Source organism: Podarcis muralis, chromosome 14 (genome assembly GCF_964188315.1).
Source record: "Podarcis muralis chromosome 14, rPodMur119.hap1.1, whole genome shotgun sequence".
Taxonomy (NCBI): Eukaryota; Metazoa; Chordata; class Lepidosauria; order Squamata; family Lacertidae; genus Podarcis; species Podarcis muralis.
In genome coordinates, this window is record NC_135668.1 from 34,649,449 (window position 1) to 34,670,726 (window position 21,278).

At 42.7% G+C, this 21,278-nt stretch overlaps 1 protein-coding gene across 20 annotated transcripts in view; it reads right to left on the bottom strand.

Annotated features, from left to right (window-relative positions):
* The window catches only part of RBFOX1 (RNA binding fox-1 homolog 1), a 1,459,388-nt gene that overhangs the window by 78,001 nt on the left and 1,360,109 nt on the right, over window positions 1-21,278 (bottom strand). For 18 of the 20 annotated variants that reach the window (XM_077918365.1, XM_077918364.1, XM_077918373.1 and 15 more), the window contains one exon: window positions 10,863-10,943. The exons of the other annotated variants lie outside the window; for them this stretch is intronic. In XM_077918365.1, the coding sequence (XP_077774491.1) occupies window positions 10,863-10,943 (81 nt within the window). The remainder of the gene's footprint in view (window positions 1-10,862; window positions 10,944-21,278) is intronic. 20 annotated transcript variants of the gene reach the window in all.

The following is a 21,278-nucleotide window of genomic DNA, read 5'->3' on the forward strand; positions in this document are numbered from 1 at the left end:
TTCAGATAATCAACCACTCTTCTCTAAATCCCAAAGGCTTTCAAATAACTTGACTGGAGCAAATGGCAATTTTGAGGAGTATCACTGGTGTCAGGCTTACAAGACTGTTCAGAAGAAGAAGAAGTTGGCATTTCAGATACAGCTTGTGAATTTTGTGATTGTACATTCTCAGTCATAGATGGAAAGTAGATGCCACGTTCAGACTCAACAGAATATGACCAGGGTGTTTCATTTCTCTTCCTCGTCTTTCACAGGTGCTGGAGTTTGCCATGTGGTTTTCCCCTCCCCATCATTTCCAATATAAACTCTGTCCCCTGACTCTAAGTGGGATAGTTCTATCACAGAATTGCACCAGTTATTGAAGTGTTCATAACTTCTATTAGTTTAGTCATTTGTAGAGGCCACCATTCCCAGGTCAGCTCACTTTGGAATGAAACTCTCCTCTGCTGTTCAAATGGGGATTCTGATTTGTCTTCGCAGTAGCAGTTCTGCTGGTCTATCAGTAATGTTTATCTGTAGCTTAAAAGAGCAATATATGAGCCATTCCATCTTCAGATATTATTTTGGGAAGACTAAAATTTGCTGGATATTAGTGTGGGGTTGCAATAATATGGTAAAAGTTGAAAGAAGTCTGGAATGACTGGAATGCTATAAACTGGGACGCACTGTCGGCAGCAAGTTCACCTGGAATGCCAAAACTAAGAAAGCTTTGCCCCCCAGTTGTGCAACAACACTGTAGCAGGTAATGTTGGGTAAGGGAAGTATATCAATATATCATGAACAGTAACCCACAACAATTGACACAGGCCAGATGCTACTTCCCTGCCCCCGCCCCATAAGGCTTCAGTGATTAAAGGATCCTTCTGTTGTGCTAATAATCTCTTCTACATTTGTCAATGGCTGATATTTTGTTCTTTGTGCCATTTCCGATTCCAGAGTACCATATTATCTGCTTGACTCACTAATGGCCTTTGATTATTTCCTCCTAGACTATGAACCAGCAATATAACCTTTCATCGTTGACTCTTCCAATTCATTCATCTGTCCGTGGTCAACAAAGTGCTTTCTAGTTATCTCTGGTCTGTTGATGAGATTTAGGCCATCCATATCAGATGCAAAGAAAGACTTCTGGAATCTCTGGACCTCCACGAGTAGATTGGATGAAATTAGTGTGTGGTTTTTTAATGCTTTTAGAGAAGTGTGCACAGAACAAATATTTCCTGTCCTAGCTTGGCTTGAGAAACTTAGGGGAGGCTGGGTTGAGAGAGTTGCACTTACTGGTGAAACATCATCATGTCCAGAGCAGAGTCAAGTCCAATAGACACACTGAGGTAGGATATTCCATTTCACAACCAGCAAGGCACAGTGTGGCAGGGCTCTGGACTATATCAGGGTCTGGCATGTCTTGCTTTTCAGAAACCCATGCTGGGTTTTAGTAATCACAGCATCCTTTTTGAAGTGCTTACAGACAGAGCATATGATTATTTGTTCTAGAACCTGTCCTTGATAAGAATCCTGTAGCAAGTGGCTTCCACTTGACAGTTGTAGAAGTGCTCCACCTAGTCCCAATCCATAGTTGCTTTCATCAGCACTTAACCATTGTTGGCATCACAAAATTGTAGGACCGAATATCCCTTTTCCTCTGAAAAGGAAGCTTCCTGATTTTCATGTGTTCATGCACACACAATGCCAGAACATGGTAGATTTCAATGATAAATGCAGTGGTTGTGCTCTGTTGAGATGATTTTCAAATATTGATCTTGATCATTCACCATTCCCCCCAAAAGTGTCTCAGCTCTGTAATGCTAGAGGTATTTTTAGCTCTTTGGTGGCATTTACTTTTTCTTGGCATGACTTTTTATGCTGTACAATAACAACTCTGCCTTGGTAAAAAAAAATACATTTCCTGTAGTTTGTTGAGTCTGAATTCATGGATCCAATTGAAGACTTATGACCATCCATTTATTATGGCCTTCCTTTGCTGTACCACCATGTATTAAGGTGTCTTCCACGAAGTTAATGGCACTTTTTATGTCTCTAAGGAATGCTGCCAAATTCAGTTGAAAAATCTCAGACGCACTTGCGATCTTGAATGACAACCACCGGAAACAGAATCTTTGATAGTATGTGATGAACGAAATGTAGACAATTTAGCACTCAGGTTTGTCAAAGGCATTTGCCAACAATCATATGATACATACAATCTGGAAAGTATTTTGGCTCCTATTACTTTGAGGAAAAGGTCCTCTTCCATGGGAAGTAAGTATTTTTCATCATTCACTAAGCTTTCATTTAAAAAGTTGAGGGCAGCTAGCATGGCCAATAATCTTGGATGATGGGAGTTGCAATCCAACAACATCTGGCGGGTCACAGATTCCCCACCCCCAAATGGGGAACCATGCTTGGTGTTTGTACACTGTATTATTTGGCATTAGATATTAACCATGTTCACATAGTTACCTTTTAATAGACAAATGGGTGGTAGCCAACTAAGTTCTACTCAGAGTAAATTCACTGAAATTAATGGGCCTAAATTAGTCATGCTAAATTAACTACAATGGGCCTATTCTGAGCAGAATTTAGTTGGCTATTTGTGGGTTAAACCACAGAGCCTAGGGCTTCCTATCAGAAGGTCGTCGGTTCGAATCCCCATGACGGGGTGAACTCCCGTTGCTCGGTCCCTGCTCCTGCCAACCTAGCAGTTCAAAAGTACATCAAAGTGCAAGTAGATAAATAGGTACTGCTCTGTCGGGAAGGTAAATGGTGTTTCCGTGCACTGCTCTGGTCCACCAGAAGCGGCTTAGTCATGCTGGCCACATGACCCGGAAGCTGTACGCTGGCTCCCTCGGCCAGTAAAGCAAGATAAGCGCTGCAACCCCAGAGTCTGCCACGACTGGACCTAATGGTCAGGGGTCCCTTTACCTTTACCCCACAAGTCTCCAAACTCTCCTATGCTATATCTTGTATTGTTTTCAGTAGTTCAATTCATAGCTGTGCTATGAATTAAGAGACTGTCCAGCTTATAAATTCTTATCCTACACCCAGTGAACACAAAGTGTATTCAAGACAGTGAAGATCCTGGGGTGCATAAGGTGATCTTCTGCAGGTCAGAGGAGTTCTGGAATCATGGCTAGGTCACTTCTGAAATGGCTATGACAGCAGCTCCTGGATGTCGTTTGAAATCAATGATCCTTTCCCCCTTCCCCTTTGTGTGTCTTGTTCTAGGTCTGCAGGACAGAACTGTCTTTCTTCTTTGAACAGTGCCCATGAAAAAATAAAACATAAATTTAGGGCCGGGTCCTCAAAAGGTGGCTCCCAACACATAAAAACACAATGTATAATTGTTAAATAGAAAATCTACAAAATCACAAGAAATCAGCACTGGCTGTAGTAAGAACAGATTTCAGCACATGATTAATCATCCCAATTAAATCAGTGGGGGTAGTTTAACTGTGAGCTGCCTCATTGTACATCCTGCCGCCATGGTTTTGTGTAACTGTGGCAACTTCTCCCCCCACCCTGTGAGCACATCGACAACATGACTAGCACCAGTTATCACATGTGTCACCTCTCCTGAAAGCCAAAGATGATTGTATGGGTCCACCTGAAGTGAAAACCAGCTTACAAACAGTGATAGGCAAATCTGTCATTTTCAGGTTCTCACAGACTTTCATTCTTCCAAACTTAAATTCAATTCACCACATTTCTGCATAGATTTGATTTTTTTTTTTAAAGTCAGCATGAAAATCCACATGCATTTCTCACTGGGAGAGCCAATGGCGGAGACCAGGAGTGAAATCTTTACTTGGCCATGTGAAACTCACTGGGCCATGTTGGACCAGTCACTGCATCTCAGCCTAACCAACTTCACAGGGCTGGGGAAAACCACATATGCCACCTCAAGCTCCTTGGCAAAAAATATGGGATATAAAGATGTACATTTTTTGTATACAAAAATGCAGTGCTTTTTTTTCTTTAAAAATGTTTTGGGGGTACTCTCATTTTCCTACTCATTTTGAAATACTGCCCCTCAGTGAAGCCAAACTTAGATTCACAAAATGTTTAGGGGTATGCGTACCCCTGTGTACCCCCCAGAAAAAAAGACTGCACAAATGTATACCTAGTATGTGCATTTTGTTCTACAAGCAGTCTTCCCTAACAGAATCCATTTTTTGTACACAGTTTCCACCAATATGCACATTTTTGCACACATTCTTTGGTTGAAGAACCGCATTCAGGGAAGGCCAGGTTCCAAAAGATTGCTGTGTTTTGTGGATTTCTTAAGGAAATGCAAATCTGTTAAGTTCTCATTAAAATGAAACGAATTTCCCCTCCCACCTTTACCTATAAGCTGAATTGTGCTCAAAGTTCCTGTGTAAATTAGTAGCGGCTAAGAAAGAAATTTTAATAAATCACTGTGATAAATGCACAGTGCAGGAAAACGAAAATGCACACGCACACACAGGCAGAATATTTTTTGATTTAATAAACTGATTTATTACTTTAGATTTAGAAGCCTATTAACTAGATGAATAACTGGGTGCAGTTCTCCCCCCCCCCCATATGGAAGAGCAGGATTTAAGGTAGTCAGAGCCTCTTTCACAATCTACTTAAGAAGACGTCACATTCGAAACCTTTCCCTGTCAGTGGTATCACAGGCTCCTGGGGACTCTTGTGAAGTGACTGCCTCCCCACCTTTCACAACTATCTCATCTTTGCCTTGTTGCTTTCAGTCTAAAATCCCAGAGCAACATGGTTTATTGTTTTAATATCTCTCTGGCACAAGGCAGAAGTATCCCACAGTGGCTACTTATCTGTCATATGTATTTTTGTGAAAGAAATATCAAGACAAGCCTGCTGTTTAGAGGAATACCAGAAGACTGTTGGGCGGTAGCTGGGTTACATTTTCCAAAAGGAACAGAGCAGTGCAAGTCAAGGGAGAAGTGGGGGAGAGAGAAAAGGCAGCTTCTGAAGAAATGCCATCCGTATATGCTACTGAGGGATGTCTGGCAACCCCTAAGCGCTTTTACTGACTTTATGAAACAGCTTTTCTATTCTGCTTGTATCCCTCTACAGTGATACCTCTGGATGCGAACAGGATCTGTTCCGGAGCCCCGTTGGCATCCAGAAGCGAATGCAACCCGCATCTGCACGTGCGCGGGTCACAATTCGCCGCTCCTGCACATACGCATGACATCATTTTTGACCATCTGCACATGAGCGAGCGGCGAAACCCGGAAGTAACACGCTCCGTTACGTCCGGGTCACCGCAGCACGCAACCCAAAAATACTTATCCCGAAGCTACTTCAACCCGAAGTATGACTGTAATGTACAGTCATACCTTGGATCTCGAACGGCTTAGTTGCCAAACGCTTCGGCTCCCAAACGATCAAAAACTGGAAGTGAGTTTCTGGTTTTCGAACTTTTTTTTTGGAAGCCGATCTTCTGGTGGGGCTTCCGGGGCTTCCGATTGGCCGCAGGAGCTTCCTGCAGCCAATTGGAAGCCCACTTTGGTTTCTGAATGTTTTGGAAGTGAAATGGACTTCCGGAACAGATTCTGTTCAGCTTCCAAGGTATGACTGTAGTGATGGGGAACATCAGACCAGGGGCCAATGCAGCCCTCCAGGTCTCACTATCTGGCCCTTGGAGTTCTCACCAGGACACAGGCCCTTCTTGCACCCTCTGTGAGGGATTTTGCCCAGCAGGAATGTGTTCCTTCAGCTCTTGCTGCTCTCACTTGAGAACAGAGAGTGAAGTGTGAGTGTCTACTGTACAATGGTAAACACCACACTTGCTGCTCAACCCAATTTTGCCTCTGGCTTTGCACACAATGGCATGTGGCCTTCAGAAGGTTGCCCAGAAGGGAATGTGGCCCACTGGCTAAAACAGTGTTCTCTGCCACTTTTCTAATGTTACAACTGAGTTGCATACCCTCCAACATTTCTTGGATGAAAATAGGGATGTCCTGTTCCATTATTATTATTATTATTATTATTATTACCACCCCACTGATTTGAGTGGGTTGCCACAGCCACCCTGGGCAGCTTCCAACATATATAAAAACATAATAAAACATTAAAATGTGTTTTTTAAAAGAAAAAAACTTTCCCTATAGAGGGCTTCCTTCAGATTTCTTCTAAAGGTTGTTACTTATTGTATAGTTACTTATCTCCTTGGCTTGGGGGTCGCATAACTCCATACCCTCCAACTTTACTCTGATGAAAATAAGGAAGGCCAAAGGAAAAGGGGGACGTTCCCTGGCCATGTATTATACCTCCTTGAGAATTTGTAATAACTAACAAGTATTAATATGATGCTGTTAAGGTGCTAACACTCAATATGCCAGCAAATTTGGAAAACTCAGCAGTGGCCAGAGGACTGGAGAAGATCAGTCTACATCCCAATTCCAAAGAAGGGCAGTGCCAAAGAATGCTCCAACTACTGCACAATTGCACTCATTTCACACACTAGCAAGGTTATGCTTAAAATTCTACAAAGAAGGCTCAAGCAGTATGTGGATCGAGAACTCCCAGAAGTGCAAGCTGGATTTAGAAGAGGCAGAGGAACCAGAGACCAAATTGCAAACATGCGCTGGATTATGGAGAAAGCTGGAGAGTTCCAGAAAGACATCTACTTCTGCTTCATTGACTATGCAAAAGCCTTTGACTGTGTCGACCACAGCAAACTATGGCAAGTTCTTAAAGAAATGGGAGTGCCTGATCACCTCATCTGTCTCCTGAGAAATCTCTATGTGGGACAAGAAGCTACAGTTAGAACTGGATATGGAACAACTGATTGGTTCAAAATTGGGAAAGGAGTACGGCAAGGCTGTATATTGTCTCCCTGCTTATTTAACTTATATGCAGAATTCATCATGCGAAAGGCTGGTCTGGATGAATCTTAAGCCGGAATTAAGATTGCTGGAAGAAATATCAACAACCTCAGATATGCAGATGACACAACCTTGATGACAGAAAGTGAAGAGGAATTAAAGAACCTTTTAATGAGGGTGAAAGAGGAGAGCGCAAAATATGGTCTGAAGCTCAACATCAAAAAAACGAAGATCATGGCCACTGGGCCCATCACCTCCTGGCAAATAGAAGGGGAAGAAATGGAGGCAGTGAGATATTTTACTTTCTTGGGCTCCATGATCACTGCAGATGGTGACAGCAGCCACAAAATTAAAAGACGCCTGCTCCTTGGGAGAAAGGCGATGGCAAACCTAGACAGCATCTTAAAAAGCAGAGACATCACCTTGCCAACAAAAGTTCGTATAGTTAAAGCCATGGTTTTCCCAGTAGTGATGTATGGAAGTGAGAGCTGGACCATAAAGAAGGCTGATCGCCAAAGAATTGATGCTTTTGAATTATGGTGCTGGAGGAGACTCTTGAGAGTCCCATGGACTGCAAGAAGATCAAACCTATCCATTCTGAAGGAAATCAGCCGTGAGTGCTCACTGGAAGGACAGATTGTGAAGCTGAGGCTCCAATACTTTGGCCACCTCATGAGAATACTCCCTGGAAAAGACCCTGATGTTGGGAAAGATGGAGGGCACAAGGAGAAGGGGACGACAGAGGACGAGATGGTTGGACAGTGTTCTCGAAGCTACGAACATGAGTTTGACCAAACTGCGGGAGGCAGTGGAAGACAGGAGTGCCTGGGGTGCTCTGGTCCATGGGGTCACGAAGAGTCGGACACGACTAAACGACTAAACAACAACAAAAAACAGCAAGTATTAATAATAATTCAATAACTGTATCAGACTTCTTCCGGCTTCCCTCAAAATCTGTGGTTTAGCGCTGAATCAGAACAAACAGCAATTGAGTTTTCTGCAGCTTGCTGTTTGTTCTGCTTTGGAGCTAAAGAGCAGGTTTTCTAGGGGGAAGGTGGTGGGAGGCAAAACTGCTTGGACCTGTGCCTAGAAAGCACAAGACAAGTGGAAAAACCACTCAGCCCCATGCTTTCCAGGCAGAAGTGTGAATGAGCCCATAGTTTAAAGTGCCTTGCAATCCATAGAGATTTTAAACCTGGCAAGGTCTTCGAAATTTACATCCAGTTTCACTTAGGATGGAATTTGGAAATAACTTCAAGGTGAGGTAAAGGTAAAGGACCCCAGATGGCTAAGTCCAGTCAAAGTGGGGTGTGGCGCTTATCTTGCTTTTCAGGCCGAAAGAGCCAGCGTTTGTCCACAGACACCTTTCTGGGTCATGTGGCCAGCATGACTAAATCTGGTGCATGGAGGACCATGACAGAAGCCAGAGCGCATGGAAACATAGTTTACCTTCCTGCAGTAGCGGTATCTGTTTATCAACATAAACATCAGTCTGTCTCTTCACCCCAGAGTCCTAGGTGTGCTTCACTGTACAGGCTTCCCAATCAGTCAGTCGGTCAATCAATCAATCAATCAATCAATCAATCAATCAATCAATTAACTGAACACTCAGAAGGAACAGATTAATGCACACACTCCTAACTCTCTCCTTTGAAAAGAACAGGTGAGCTAGGCCTGTGAAACACATGCGGGTTTCTGGATAGGGCTATCTGCCCTCTGGAGCTTCTGTACCTGAACTAAAATTACTGGATCAGGGCCCATGAACTTTAAGAGTGAGAAAGACATTAGAGCTTTAATTATCAGATGTCTCACTCTGTTTGTTTTAATGCCAAACAGCAAACAGCGCCAACGTCCGACGACGGGACACATCAAATGAGTTTGTGTGGACTGAATGGAAGGGCTGGCATTGGCAGTAGAGCAGAGTGAATATTGCTAATTAAAACAGCTGAAATGGAATAGCATTTTTGGACACAATGGGCTGTAAACTGACTTTCTATTAATTGAGCTCAGTGTAATGACATATCGGAATGAATAGCTAGTGATCTGGAAATTCATTTAGACCATTAGTTTAATTACAGAAACTGATGGAAGTTTTCTCAGACAATTATGGAAAGAACTGGAGCACCGTGAGATAGGATTTACAAGATTTTGCATCTTCTCCATCTACCCTTCCCCACTTTTTAGAATATTGAATTGTGCCATAGGAAACAACAGTAATAGGCCTGAGTAACATATTCTTGTGTGGAAGCCTTTACTCTATCAACTAGGGGACAGATGTATGACTCTGTCAATTTCAGTTTTTATTAGTTTCTCAATTTTCCAACTTTAAATTTAGTGAAGGCTGGTCTATTACGGCAAATGGGGTATTGCCCCACCAATCACAGTCTGTTCTTAGCCAGCCCCAGCTGGCTGCCTTCTTCCTTATGACCAGTGCAGGGGAGTGTGACCCTGTCTGTCAGTTTACTCTTCTTCAGTCTCAGTGTTGCCCTTTGTATAACTTAGAAAGGAAGAGGATGGCCCTGTTTGTCACTGGTTCTGGCGCCCCCTACATTTGGACTCCCTGCTCTCCACCCCATTAGTTCTCTTGTTCACAAGCCACCACTGCTTAAATCCAATATGCTGCATATCTACATCAGTTTGTGAATTTTGTGTACAAAAATAGTCCTCTTGAAAATCCGATAGAATTTTAGAGAGCATTTCCCCTAATACACCCATTTCGCAAGGACATTTCCCTACAATAAAGCAATTTTTAAAAATTAATATATGCATTTTTATGGGCACTTTCCCCGAACAAACATTTCTGCGCACTCGATTTCTTCGGAGAACTGAAATTCAGAGAAAAGCAAATTCTTTACAGCCACCCAGCAATGTTAGATAGAAGTCCAGGTTATTAGCTTGGCTACCGTGGCTCATACTTATGGTGTGTGTGTTTTTAAAATGTCTTGAAGGGCAGCCACAATAGTTCATGACTGTCCTGATCCTAGCTGGGGGGGGGGGCAGTGCAGCCCTACTCAGAACCAGCAACACACCATTCCCAGAGTCAGACAAGCCACATAGCAAAAGCACCTCTTTCTTGTCAGGAATGATGTTATTGATACAGTCCATTACCAATCTCAGACACTAGTTTAGCATCATCATCTAAATTAGATGAAAAGGGGGGGGGGGTCATCACTGTACTGATCACATTGCACCAAAATCCCAGATCTGGCAATTGCCACCAAAGCATCTTGTTCCTAGTGGGATGTAGCTGGCTGCGCTTTCTGGAGTGGCCTGGGAATGACGCTACATTACCGAAACATGGCAGGCATTGGAGAGAGCCATATATTGCAGTGAGAAATGCAAGACCCTTGCTTGAAAGTTTTTTTCACCCCCACAAAAGAGAAATGGGGTGATAGCATCCTCAAAAAAATTAAGGGAAGTGGTAGCCCCCCCCCCCCCTGAAGATGTTGGAGAAATTATTGTCCCCCTCTCGTGAACTTGGAGCGGACTTCGTTTTGATTAGAGCAATGTACATTAAATTAAGTCAAATTATTTGATTAATCAATTGTTAATTGTTTGAGTAGTTTTGTTAGTTTAAATGTGGAATTATGATTATTAGTACAACAGTAGCAGTAGTAATAGTATTTTGTGTAACTGGTGTAATTAGAAGCCTATTATGGCTTTAAGCGGTATATACTACTACTACTAATATGGTTTTGAATGTGGACTTTGCATTCTATTTCTTACATTGCTTCCTTTTTGTTGGCACTTGTAAACTGCTTAGAGATTCCTGCTGAAATATGAAGCAGTACATAAATTAACTAGCCAATTAAATAAAAGTAAAACCACTTTTGGATGGTTGAAAACAGAAGCAGCAGCAACAACAAGAGTTAATTTCTTAAGCTTATCCCATGACAAACAGATTAGCAGCCACACATTTGCATCACTTCTCTCTGTATATCACATTTCAACTTTGCGAGATATTAAGGGGCTGAAATTGACATTTCACAGGCAAAGCAAAAAAGAAAAGAGCTGCAATGACTGGCTTACTTGTGGACGTGTATACTAGTGAACTGGGGGCACTGTACATGGGAGATCCCTCTTGGTTTGCCTGGCACAGCAGCACCCTGCCTATGAAAGAGAGAGAGAGAGAGAAAGAGAGAAAGAGAGAGAAAGAGGAAGAAAAGAGAGCACGGTCTGAGTTTGGGAACACTCAAGCTAAATTAGTTAAGTTGAAAGAAAAAAAAACCCCAACATGATGAGGCTATGAAAAGTGCATTGCCTTTGGCTGAAAAGAACCACCACCACCACCAAAACCTTTCCAGGTACACTAAAGCTTCAATCCTACCCCCCACTTACCTGGGAGTAAGCCACACTGAAGTGAATGGGACTTACTTCTGAGTAGACATGTGATCATATCCAGCATTCTCTGTCTACTGTCACAAGAGCCCTTGCACTAACGGATGACAATGTTTAAAGGTTGAGCAACAAAGGTTATGCTAGCGGAGGCTTGATGCACAACAGCTGATTCTTGTTGTGTAACCCACTGCACAACAACCTTTTGCGAAATAGCTGTTTCTGGCTGTATAATCCACCATTTCCCTTGTGCAACTGTGTCCCACCAGTGCAACAAGTAAACGAATAAATGGCTTTCACTTAGCACTGACTGGGGCTGCAGCCTGCTTTACATACTGACAATTTGACACTCCAACCATCCCAATGCAAAATATATATTAATTTCATGTTGGGAGGCCAGGACAGGTGCACCGCCCTGAGTAGTGAAAGTGGCCACTTGCTCTCTCTCTCTCTTTCTCAAACTCTTTCCACATCTAGGCTGATGTTGAACCTGTCCTATCAATTCTCCCCCCCCCCCCAAAAAAAAAGGTTGCAGTGGTCCAGACTAATGTTCATTCCATCCAATGACCAAGTATGGTGGGTTATTTTTCAGAGTGGAAAGTATTTTGAAGGGAAGGGGTTGTTTGCTTCAGTGAGCTCTCGTTTAGAAAAGATAAGCAATACATTTTGTGGACTTTAACATGTAGTTCAGTTGCCTCCAGTGTTAAGATAACTGAACACAAAGGACTTGTATACCTTTAAGTATTAGACAAATGGGGGGATTTTAGACCCTTTTCTTATCACTGCATAAAATGTTCACTCTACCCAAGATACCATCTTCCTTTTCACCCCGGTTTGCTCTGCGTTATTAATCCTATGATTCTCTACACCTTTCAGGATAGCTAAAAATGTATTTGCACCCATACACCAATCATGCTGCTACACTCACCTACAATTTATTCAACTATACTCATATTTTTACACAGCTCTTAAGGTTAACCCTTTCCCCGCACCTCCTTTGACTACACAAGAACTAAATAAGAGTTTGGATGCTGGTTCAGGCCAAAGGCCTATGTGGTCCAGCATCTTCTTCCACAGTGGCCTCAATGGGAAGGCTGCAAGCAGAATCTGAGCACAATAGCACCCTCCTTACTTGTGATTCCCAACAATTGCCACTCAGAGGCATACTGCCTCCAATAGTGAAGGTGGAACACAGCCATTGTGGCTAATAGATAAAAAAAACTGTGGGATGTATCCAATGTTACTCATACTCAGAGTATGCCCGTTACAATTAATAGACATTAAAGGGGGAAATAGAGCTGTGTTAAAATCATATCCTCCAGTTTCTCAAAGGGTTTCTTCCTCTACAAATGAGCCTTCTTATTTTCTGCCTCATTCTCAAGGCACTTGGAAATTTCTTTAGAATTCCAAGGAGTGCAGATTTTGAGCATACTTTATCATTATGAGATGGACAAGGACAGTATGTGTGCTTTTCTTTCCATCAAATATTTCTCTGGCACTCTGCAGCCTCCTTGACTGCCCACACTTCTGGATTTGAAAAAAGCCCCATGAGAGGAGTCATCTCATGATGTCTTCTCCTGGATTTTAACTGAAATGTGGGCACTAAGGAACGCTGCAGAGTGCAGACTGATTTGTTAGAATGTAAGAAAGAAGACTCACAAACACCTCATGGCCATATTGAAAGTAAGATAAAAACAGAAAAACCCTTACATCCAACCCATGCAAATTTCACCGCTTTGCTCTCTCCCCTTAGATAATTTTCATATGTGCTTTCTTCTCTTATTAATTTTAGTGTTTTGTTGGAAGCTACCCAGAGTGGCTGGGAAATATTATTATTATTATTATTATTATTATTATTATTGATGGGGAATGGTGAGGGGGGAAACCCGCAGAGGAATTTTTTTGCCACAGTGTTAAAGGAAAGAAAACATGATGTGATTGCAAGCGATGCTTCTAGGGTAACATGTAGTTAGGCCCTAAGTGATCTAGAATACTACTTTACAAAGGTTTCCCAGTCACACAGAGGGAACTCTCTGTATTTATAGCTGCCTATGCAGTGGCTCTTTAAATGTTCCAATGAATGTGTGGCGGTTAGGTCTAAGCATGCCACAACAATCCCATACCTCCTCACTCATTGAATGTGCAAAGGAGTTGATCAGAATCCCCATTTCATGCACACATTTGCCACTGAAATGGTTAATGAGAAAAATATCCTCATTAACTACCTTAATGGTAAAGACGCCAGGGTGACAAGATGTAACTAATTGCTCACTAGGTGATCTTGGACACCCAATTAATCAAGGGACATTTTTTTCATGGTACTTTTGCATTTGTATATCCCGTTTCCACTGTTCCAAGCACTTCATGCACATTCGCTCAGTGATTCTCATGACAGTCCTGCCAAATAGATGGGATTTTACCCCTATGATACAGATGGGCAACTGAGGCTGAAAGAATGGCAGCTAGGCCTTAAGGCAGGGATGTGGAACATTTTCCTTCTGAGGGCAATGTGCCAGAGGTAGGCAGGTCCAGGGGTAAAAGTGTGGTGGGCAACAAATACTAATTTACTCATACATCCTTCTCTACCCTCCATCTAGGCAAGCAAGAAGCATGATCGGAGTTCAGATGTAAACTACAAGAACAATTATGCTGACAGGAAGCCAGCAGGGCTGTGTGGGGCTTTCCTGTGTTTTGCAATGTCATATACATATATAAACTTTCTCCCTTTTGGATAGAAGTCATGGTTTTGCCCAATGTGCAATGAGCTCCTGGCTCCCTTGCAATGTTCCCCTTGAAGCCAAAATAGCAGACCTGAAAAAGCTAAGGGAAGCAGAGATGCTGGAGGTTTGAGGCCTTCAGGGATGGTATAAGTGTGCCCCACTCACATGACAGTTAATTCCCCTGCTCTCAGGGAGAATGAAGGTCTTGGGGGTGGAGAGGGTCCATCTGAGGAAGAGGTAAACAGTTCCTCAGAAGGCTGATGTAAAGCTACCGTATGTTCTTGTGCCGATAATACTTCTCTAGAGGCAGGGGGATCATTAGGAACAGAGATAGTTGGGTGCATGGTGGGCATACAGAACACAGGGTGAATTGTCTGCCTGAAGCAAGGAAGCATTATCAAAATGTAAAGACAACTCCGGCAAAAACACCCAAGCAGGATGCAATCCAGGAACGATGAGGGATGTAATTTGGGAAGTGTCCTGAGGGCCAGAATAGGAGTATTGGAGGGCCACATTCAGCCACTGGGTCTGAGGTTCTGTCCCTTCTTTCTGAAAAGTGGTCTACCTAAACCTAGGAAGTTTTCAGATGAGGTGATGTTTGAAATGAAGAATACCAGATCACAATACCAGAACACAATCTATTACGGTTTCCAGAATATTATTATATTTCAAGCATAGTTATTTCTCTCATTTGTTGTTTAGTTTGTTTCTTCTCTTGTAGCTTCTTTTTTCTTACGATAAAAAAAGTCTGTTTCTTCGTTTCCAACCCATCCCACCCTTAGCAAATTTATTCCAGGATGCTGTTAGCAAAATGGATTAAGTTGCTTTCTAAATACATACAAATTAACCCGATATTGTTTAATATTACTTATGTTAATTATATATAGACGTTTCAAAACCTTTTTTAAAAAATAAAGCTGTTGCCATTTTTTAAAAAAAACAAAACAAAACACTAATAACATAGTGTTGAAGTATTATCATACAAATGGTAAAAAAACCCCAGCTAGATTAACAACTCTGATGATAGTTAATGCATTCCTAAAACTTCTGAGGAGCTGTTACAACCCATTACAGCTGAAATATTGGTGTATGAAAAATTAATAAAGCCAGCAGAAAATGGAATCCGGCATCTGCAGCAGCTATTTACATAGAAAGAATCACCCGGAATTAATTATGCTCTATGTTACATTCTAATGAGTTTTTCATTAAAATGTACACTATTATGGAAGCTAAACAAGGATTATTCAAAGAAAAATGCCAACAGCTGTTATTATTTTGAGAAATTAAAATTAGTTAATTGGTTATACATTTAGATCTAGGTCAGGGTTAATCGAACACTATTTATCATACCGTTAGCCTGTGTGTTTTGTAGGGGAAATAATGTCTACATCACCTTCTTCAGGGTCATACTTCCCTGGAAGGAGCAGGTTCCAAGACAGCAGGGTGCTCCTCTTGTGCTCCTGTGTCACTCTCTCTAGGTGACACAGTGGCCTAGAGGTGACTCTCAGTGGCAAGGAGTGCCTTTTAACAGCTGTTTCAGTAAAACAGGAGTATGGCAAAGTGGGGCTGCCCCTGAAGTTGGCCCAGAAACTGCAGGTACTGCAAAATTCAGCATCTTGACTGTTCATTGGGAAAGGATACTGACGTCATGCTATGCCACTGCTGCTGCCAGTTAGCTATCAGTCAAAGTTCAAGATGCTGGTCCTGGTGCACAAAGCCTTAGGCAGCTTGAGACCAGGATACCTAAATGACTGTGGTGGTGGCTACGTGTCTTGATGGCTATATATAAAACCTTCAATATCTTTGGCAGCTTGCCTCTGAACGCTAGGCACTGGGGATCACGAGTGGATGATCCACCTATACATAGGGTTGCCATTAAGTATGTGGGTTGTCCACCATGAGAACGGAACTTTGGACTAGATGGGGCTTTAGCATGATCCAACAGGGCTCTTTGCATGCTATTAAGACTCACAGATGTATGTCATGAGGAATGCCTTGATGGATTTTCATGGGGGAGCATTAAAATTCACCATTCCCTGACAGAGCTGCATCATGCAACATGCCATATCGTCTTCCTCAGCTCTTGAACTGTTGCAAATCACGAACCTGATCCAGTGCATAGCCTTGCAAAGCATTAGCCACATTCCCAACGATATTTCAAGTATCAAAGTCCTTTAGCAAGCTTGTCCCTCCCAGTGGATCTCTCAAATAATTGGTGTTAAGGTACTAATCTGCTGAGGGAATACAGGGCACTGAGCAACTGTACAACAATGCTCTACATGTATTAATCATATTGCCAACAACTGTGCAATTACTGTTCAGACTTGAGAGCAGCCCTCGGGGGGGGGGGGAGGAAACAATCATGGAGGTGATGCTACCAAGGATCTAAGTGACTTGGATAGGGCAAAGTTTAAGTGGGAACCTGTAGACCAGACTGCTGACTGGGGCCAGTTACAGGGAACGTATTACTCCCTTGTTAAAACAACTTCACTGGTTACCAGTTTATTTCCAGGAACAACTCAAAGCCCTATATGGCTTGGGCCCAGACTACCAGAAAAATCACATTTCACTATATTAACCTGCTTGGGTGAGAAATTCCCCAGGTGAGCACCTTTTCTTGGTCCCATAAATATCAGAAGCATGGTTGGTGGTGACACAAGTGAGAGCCTTTTCTGTGGCTGCTGTCATATTGTGCAATTTGTTCCCAATAGCACTAAGATTGGCTCCCTCTTTGCTATCCTTCTGCTGGCAGGCCAAGACCTTCCTATTCAGGCACCCTTTGAAATCTAAGGAACAGGTGATGCTGGTCACTGGATTGCTGTTGGGGCGAACTGTATTTTAATTGCTGCTTCTAAATGCATTTTAAAATAATGTTTTTAGATGTTGTATGTCAGCTTGGGGGAGAGGAGGGATATAAATACATTTTCTGAACTGTCTTCAGAGGCAGGCCTATGTATAATGTGTTGCAGTAATCTAATCTAGAGGTTACCAGAGCATAGATAACAGAAGTTATGCTATCCCTATCCTTATAAAAGTGCAGCTGGACCACCAGCCGAAGCCACTGAGGCCACCTGAGTGTCAAGCTACAGCAAAGGATCCAGGAGTATCCCCAAGCTATGTGCCCCCTCCTTCAGAGGGAGGGTAACCTCATTAAGACCAGGCAACCTCCCATCCATCTGGTCTAGGGAACCACCCACTGACAGTGCCTCAGTCTTATCTAGACTAAGCTTCACTTTGCTGGCTCTCATTTAGTCCATTACCAAGGCAAGATACTGGTCCAGCACTTCCACTGCATCACCTGCAGATGTAAAGGGAAAGTAGAGCTGTGTGCCATCAACATATTGCTGACAACTTACTCCAAAACTCCAGATGACCCCACTCAGTGGTTTCATGTAGATGTTAGACAACATGGGGGATAAATTGAACCCTAAGGAACCCCCACATTGAAGGCTCCACTTTTAATGGGAGAAAATTCCAAAGACTTTATACACTAAATCCAGCATCTTGAAATTAGCTCAGTAGCTATGTGGCGGGCAGTGCAATTCTGCCAAAAGTGGGGTAATGTTTGGGCAGTACAATGGTACCTCCGGTTACAAACTTAATTCATTCCAGAGGTCCGTTCTTAACCCGAAACCATTCTTAACATGAGGCATGCTTTTGCTAATGCTGCCTCCTGCTGCTGCCAGCGTGCAACTTCCACTTGCATCCTGGGACAAAGTTCGCAACAAGGGGCATCTACTTCCGGGTTAGTGGAGCTCACTACCCGAAGCGTTTGTAAAGGGGGCGGTACGTAACCAGAGGTTCCACTGTATCCTCTCCCATTGAACAGTCAAGACAGTTGCATTTTGCACCAGATGCAGCTTCTGAACCTACCTCATGGACAGCACCACACAGAGTGCATTGCGGAACTCAATGATCAACGAAATCACCTGATCCCAATCTGTATAGGGTATTTTGCAGCAAACCCAGAACCTTACTCTGAAGTCCCCAGATCTACAGCTTCCCTTGGTTCAAGAAATTTGCATTGAATCACCCATCTGGCTTTCCATCGGCACTAGGCATGTACATTAATTTCGTAATTAATGAAACAAATGGGGGTACACCCCTTATGAAATAAATGCATTGGATTGGACGAGTTCCAAATGACAATCTATACATCCATTTCTACTAGTAACAGCAATAAAAGTGGCATTCAGTTTACTGCATTTCCCCAACAATTTACTAATTGTTAATTTCTGCATTAGAATACAGCTTTCGCACAATTTAGAAGCCACTTCCGGAAAACTAATGAAACATATCACAACTTTAGTGCTCATTTCTGTGTTTTTGGTTGCAGGAAAGAAATCTGTTTGCAGTCTCCTTAACCATGAAAATTGTGGGAGAAAGCTGACAAAATCTGAGACAGTATACCAGCATACAATTCTTTTCTGTCATTTTCATGGAGGGACAGAAGCAGGTATGCATGTAAAGGGTGAGTTACACCATGTCCCACTGACATAAATGAAATTTAGGGCAACATGCTGGCATATCAGTCTAAAAGCCCCAGTTCCATAGAACATGGGTAGGCAAACTAAGGCCCAGGGGCTGGATCCAGCCCAATCGCCTTCTAAATCCAACCCGCAGACGGTCCAGGAATCAGCTTGTTTTTACATGAGTAGAATGTGTGCTTTTATTTAAAATGCATCTCTGGGTTATTTGTGGGGCATAGGAATTTGTTCTTTTTTCTTTTTCAAAATATAGTCCAGCCCCCCACAAGGTCTGAGGGACAGTGGACCGGCCCCCTGCTGAAAAAGTTTGCTGACCCCTGCCATAGAGCAGCAGTGTAAAAGGAACATTAGAAAATGGTAGTCAAGAGCTAGCATTACAGTCAAGATAACACAACTACAGAGTAAGGGTGTGTGGGAGAATGTTGTTGAATGTGAATCTTCAGTTCAGCACCTGATGAATTGTTGGGAAATGCCTCTCACCCCCCAGAAAAAAATGATGAAGTAGTTCCTCCCCCAAAGAGAGAGAAATAATGTTCTTGTCCCCAATTAGGGTGCAGAACTTTGAGAGACCAACTGCACATCGTTCTAGACTGCACCTCTATCAGCTGCAGAAGCAGCTGGCTGTAAGGGGCAGAGACATTGTGCTAGCTTTCGGGCAAGTGGGCGTTACCAGGGAGGAGAGGGGAAGGGGCAAGGAAATGGGGGAATCTGTGCGTTGTGATTGCAATGGTAGAGCCAATCTGGTGCTCACTTCAGTGCATTTGCATCTCATTCAACTCCCCACCACCATACCCCAATACCTCCTGGTAAGCAACAGCGACCCACATACCAGGAAGCGAGTACAGAGGCTCTGCCTCACCCACCATGAAGCTTCTGTTCAGCATACCAATACTTCGATATGAGAAGCTCCAGCAACCAACTTGAGTTTAAGAAAGATGCCTTGTCATGCTGAAAGAATTCCAGTGGTTCATTGTGCAACCCAATTACATGCCTTCTCATATGTAAATTCCATTAGAATCAATGGAGCTCACTCCCAGGTGAGTGGATTTAGAAATGTCATTAAACATTTCTTAGTTTTTGAACTTTTACAGCAACCTAACCTGTAAGAATAAGAAGTCTGCTTTCACCAAATAATTGTGGGCGGTGGAGGAAGACAGAAGTAGCCGTTGCCATTTATTACGATGCTCAAGGTTTCGGATTTACATTGATCGGCTCCACTTTTGACTTTAATTGTCAGCTTGGAGTTGTCAAGACATAACTATATCTTAAATTTGCATTGCATGGGGGAGGGGGTGTCTCTGCACTTCCCACTTTTGCCTCTTGATCTTGTCTTACGGAGTAATTGAGCTCCATTCTAATTTTCTTCCACAAGCAGGGTGCTCCCTTTCCAAGGAAGTGAGTTATGCCTATTCAAGAGGTGCGTTGTATGAATCTTGTTAAGGTTTGCTGCCTTATAGCCTGCACTGATGGAATATTTAATCAAAGAAATGAGTTGGCAGTTATGATGTACAACACGGTAAAGGCTTGTGGTGTGTGTCTTCACCGCCAATTGAGAAATGGGTGATTTCGCCATTCCTCAGTGCCAGACTGACAGCTTTGTATAACCTTCTCCTTTCTTTATTTCTCTACCCTTAAAAAAACTTATTTATCAAGATTAAAGATATTTTAAATCAACAGTTTCTTTGCAGATATATCATATTTATTTCCAAAGTGGCCAATTTTTTCATCATTTAGTAGTTTGGGGGGGGGGGGAGAGAACTTCTCACTCTGACTATGAAGCATTTTGGATTTTCCATGCAACATTGTTTAAACATGACAATGTTGGAATCTAAAACACAACTTCCTTTACCTTGATGTTTACTGTCATGTTGCACTCTGTGGTTGATAGTCATCAGTCGACCTGGCATCAATCAAACAAGCCATCTCAACTATTTCAACACCACTCTGCACCAAATCTGCAAGATTATTTTACAGTTCTTTCTAAAATCACTACAGCATTTTTTAGCCTGTGTTCCAGTAAACCCTGAGGTCTCATGGACATTTATCAGTGGTTTCTCAATGTGGGGGAGGGGATCTACAAAGGAGGATAAACTTTTCTTAAAGATAGCTTGTCCACCACTACAAGTCTCTCCCTGAAATGCAAAGATAAAGCTATGGTCATTAATGCAAAAATCATAGTTCAGTAGTAGATTTGCCTGCAGAGGGTCCCAGGTTCAATTCTCCACATCTTCAGGGAGTGTTGGGTATGTTCGATGGCAGAAATCTTGGAAAGCCAGTGCCAGTCAGTATAGACAATACTGAGCTAGATGGACCAATAGGGCAGCTCCCTATTTTTCTAGGGGTGTATGGGTGTGCATTATGCACACTCAATTCACATAGAACAATTCTGAGGCCCAACAGCACTTTCTGCACACTGTGTGAACTGAGGTGGGTACCACAGGGGACTTCCCAGAATACCCTACAAAAGGGGTGGTGAAACTTTTCCAGCCCAAGGGCCAACAATCCCTTCTAGGCAACCTTCCGAGGGCCAGTCATGAGTCATGGGTGGCCCACCTTTATGTTCCACCTTTCCTGGAAGAGGTTCAAGGCAACATACATGGCTTCCTCCTTCATTTTAATCTCACAGCAGCCATGTGGAGTAGGTTAGGGCAGAGGATTAGTGACCGTTCCAACGTCACTCAGAAAATGTCCTTTCTGAGTTGTGATAGGAACCAGCGTCCTCATCACCATCTAACCATTCCATCACATTGCTGTCTTTTATGAGATTTCACAGTCTTATCCTGAAGTCATCTTCAGTTATGATTCTACATCTCAGATGCTAATCCTACCCTTTTTAACCAACACACCATATTGCAGCTATCATGTCATAGGGATATCAATGTACAGTGAGAAAGTCTTGGATG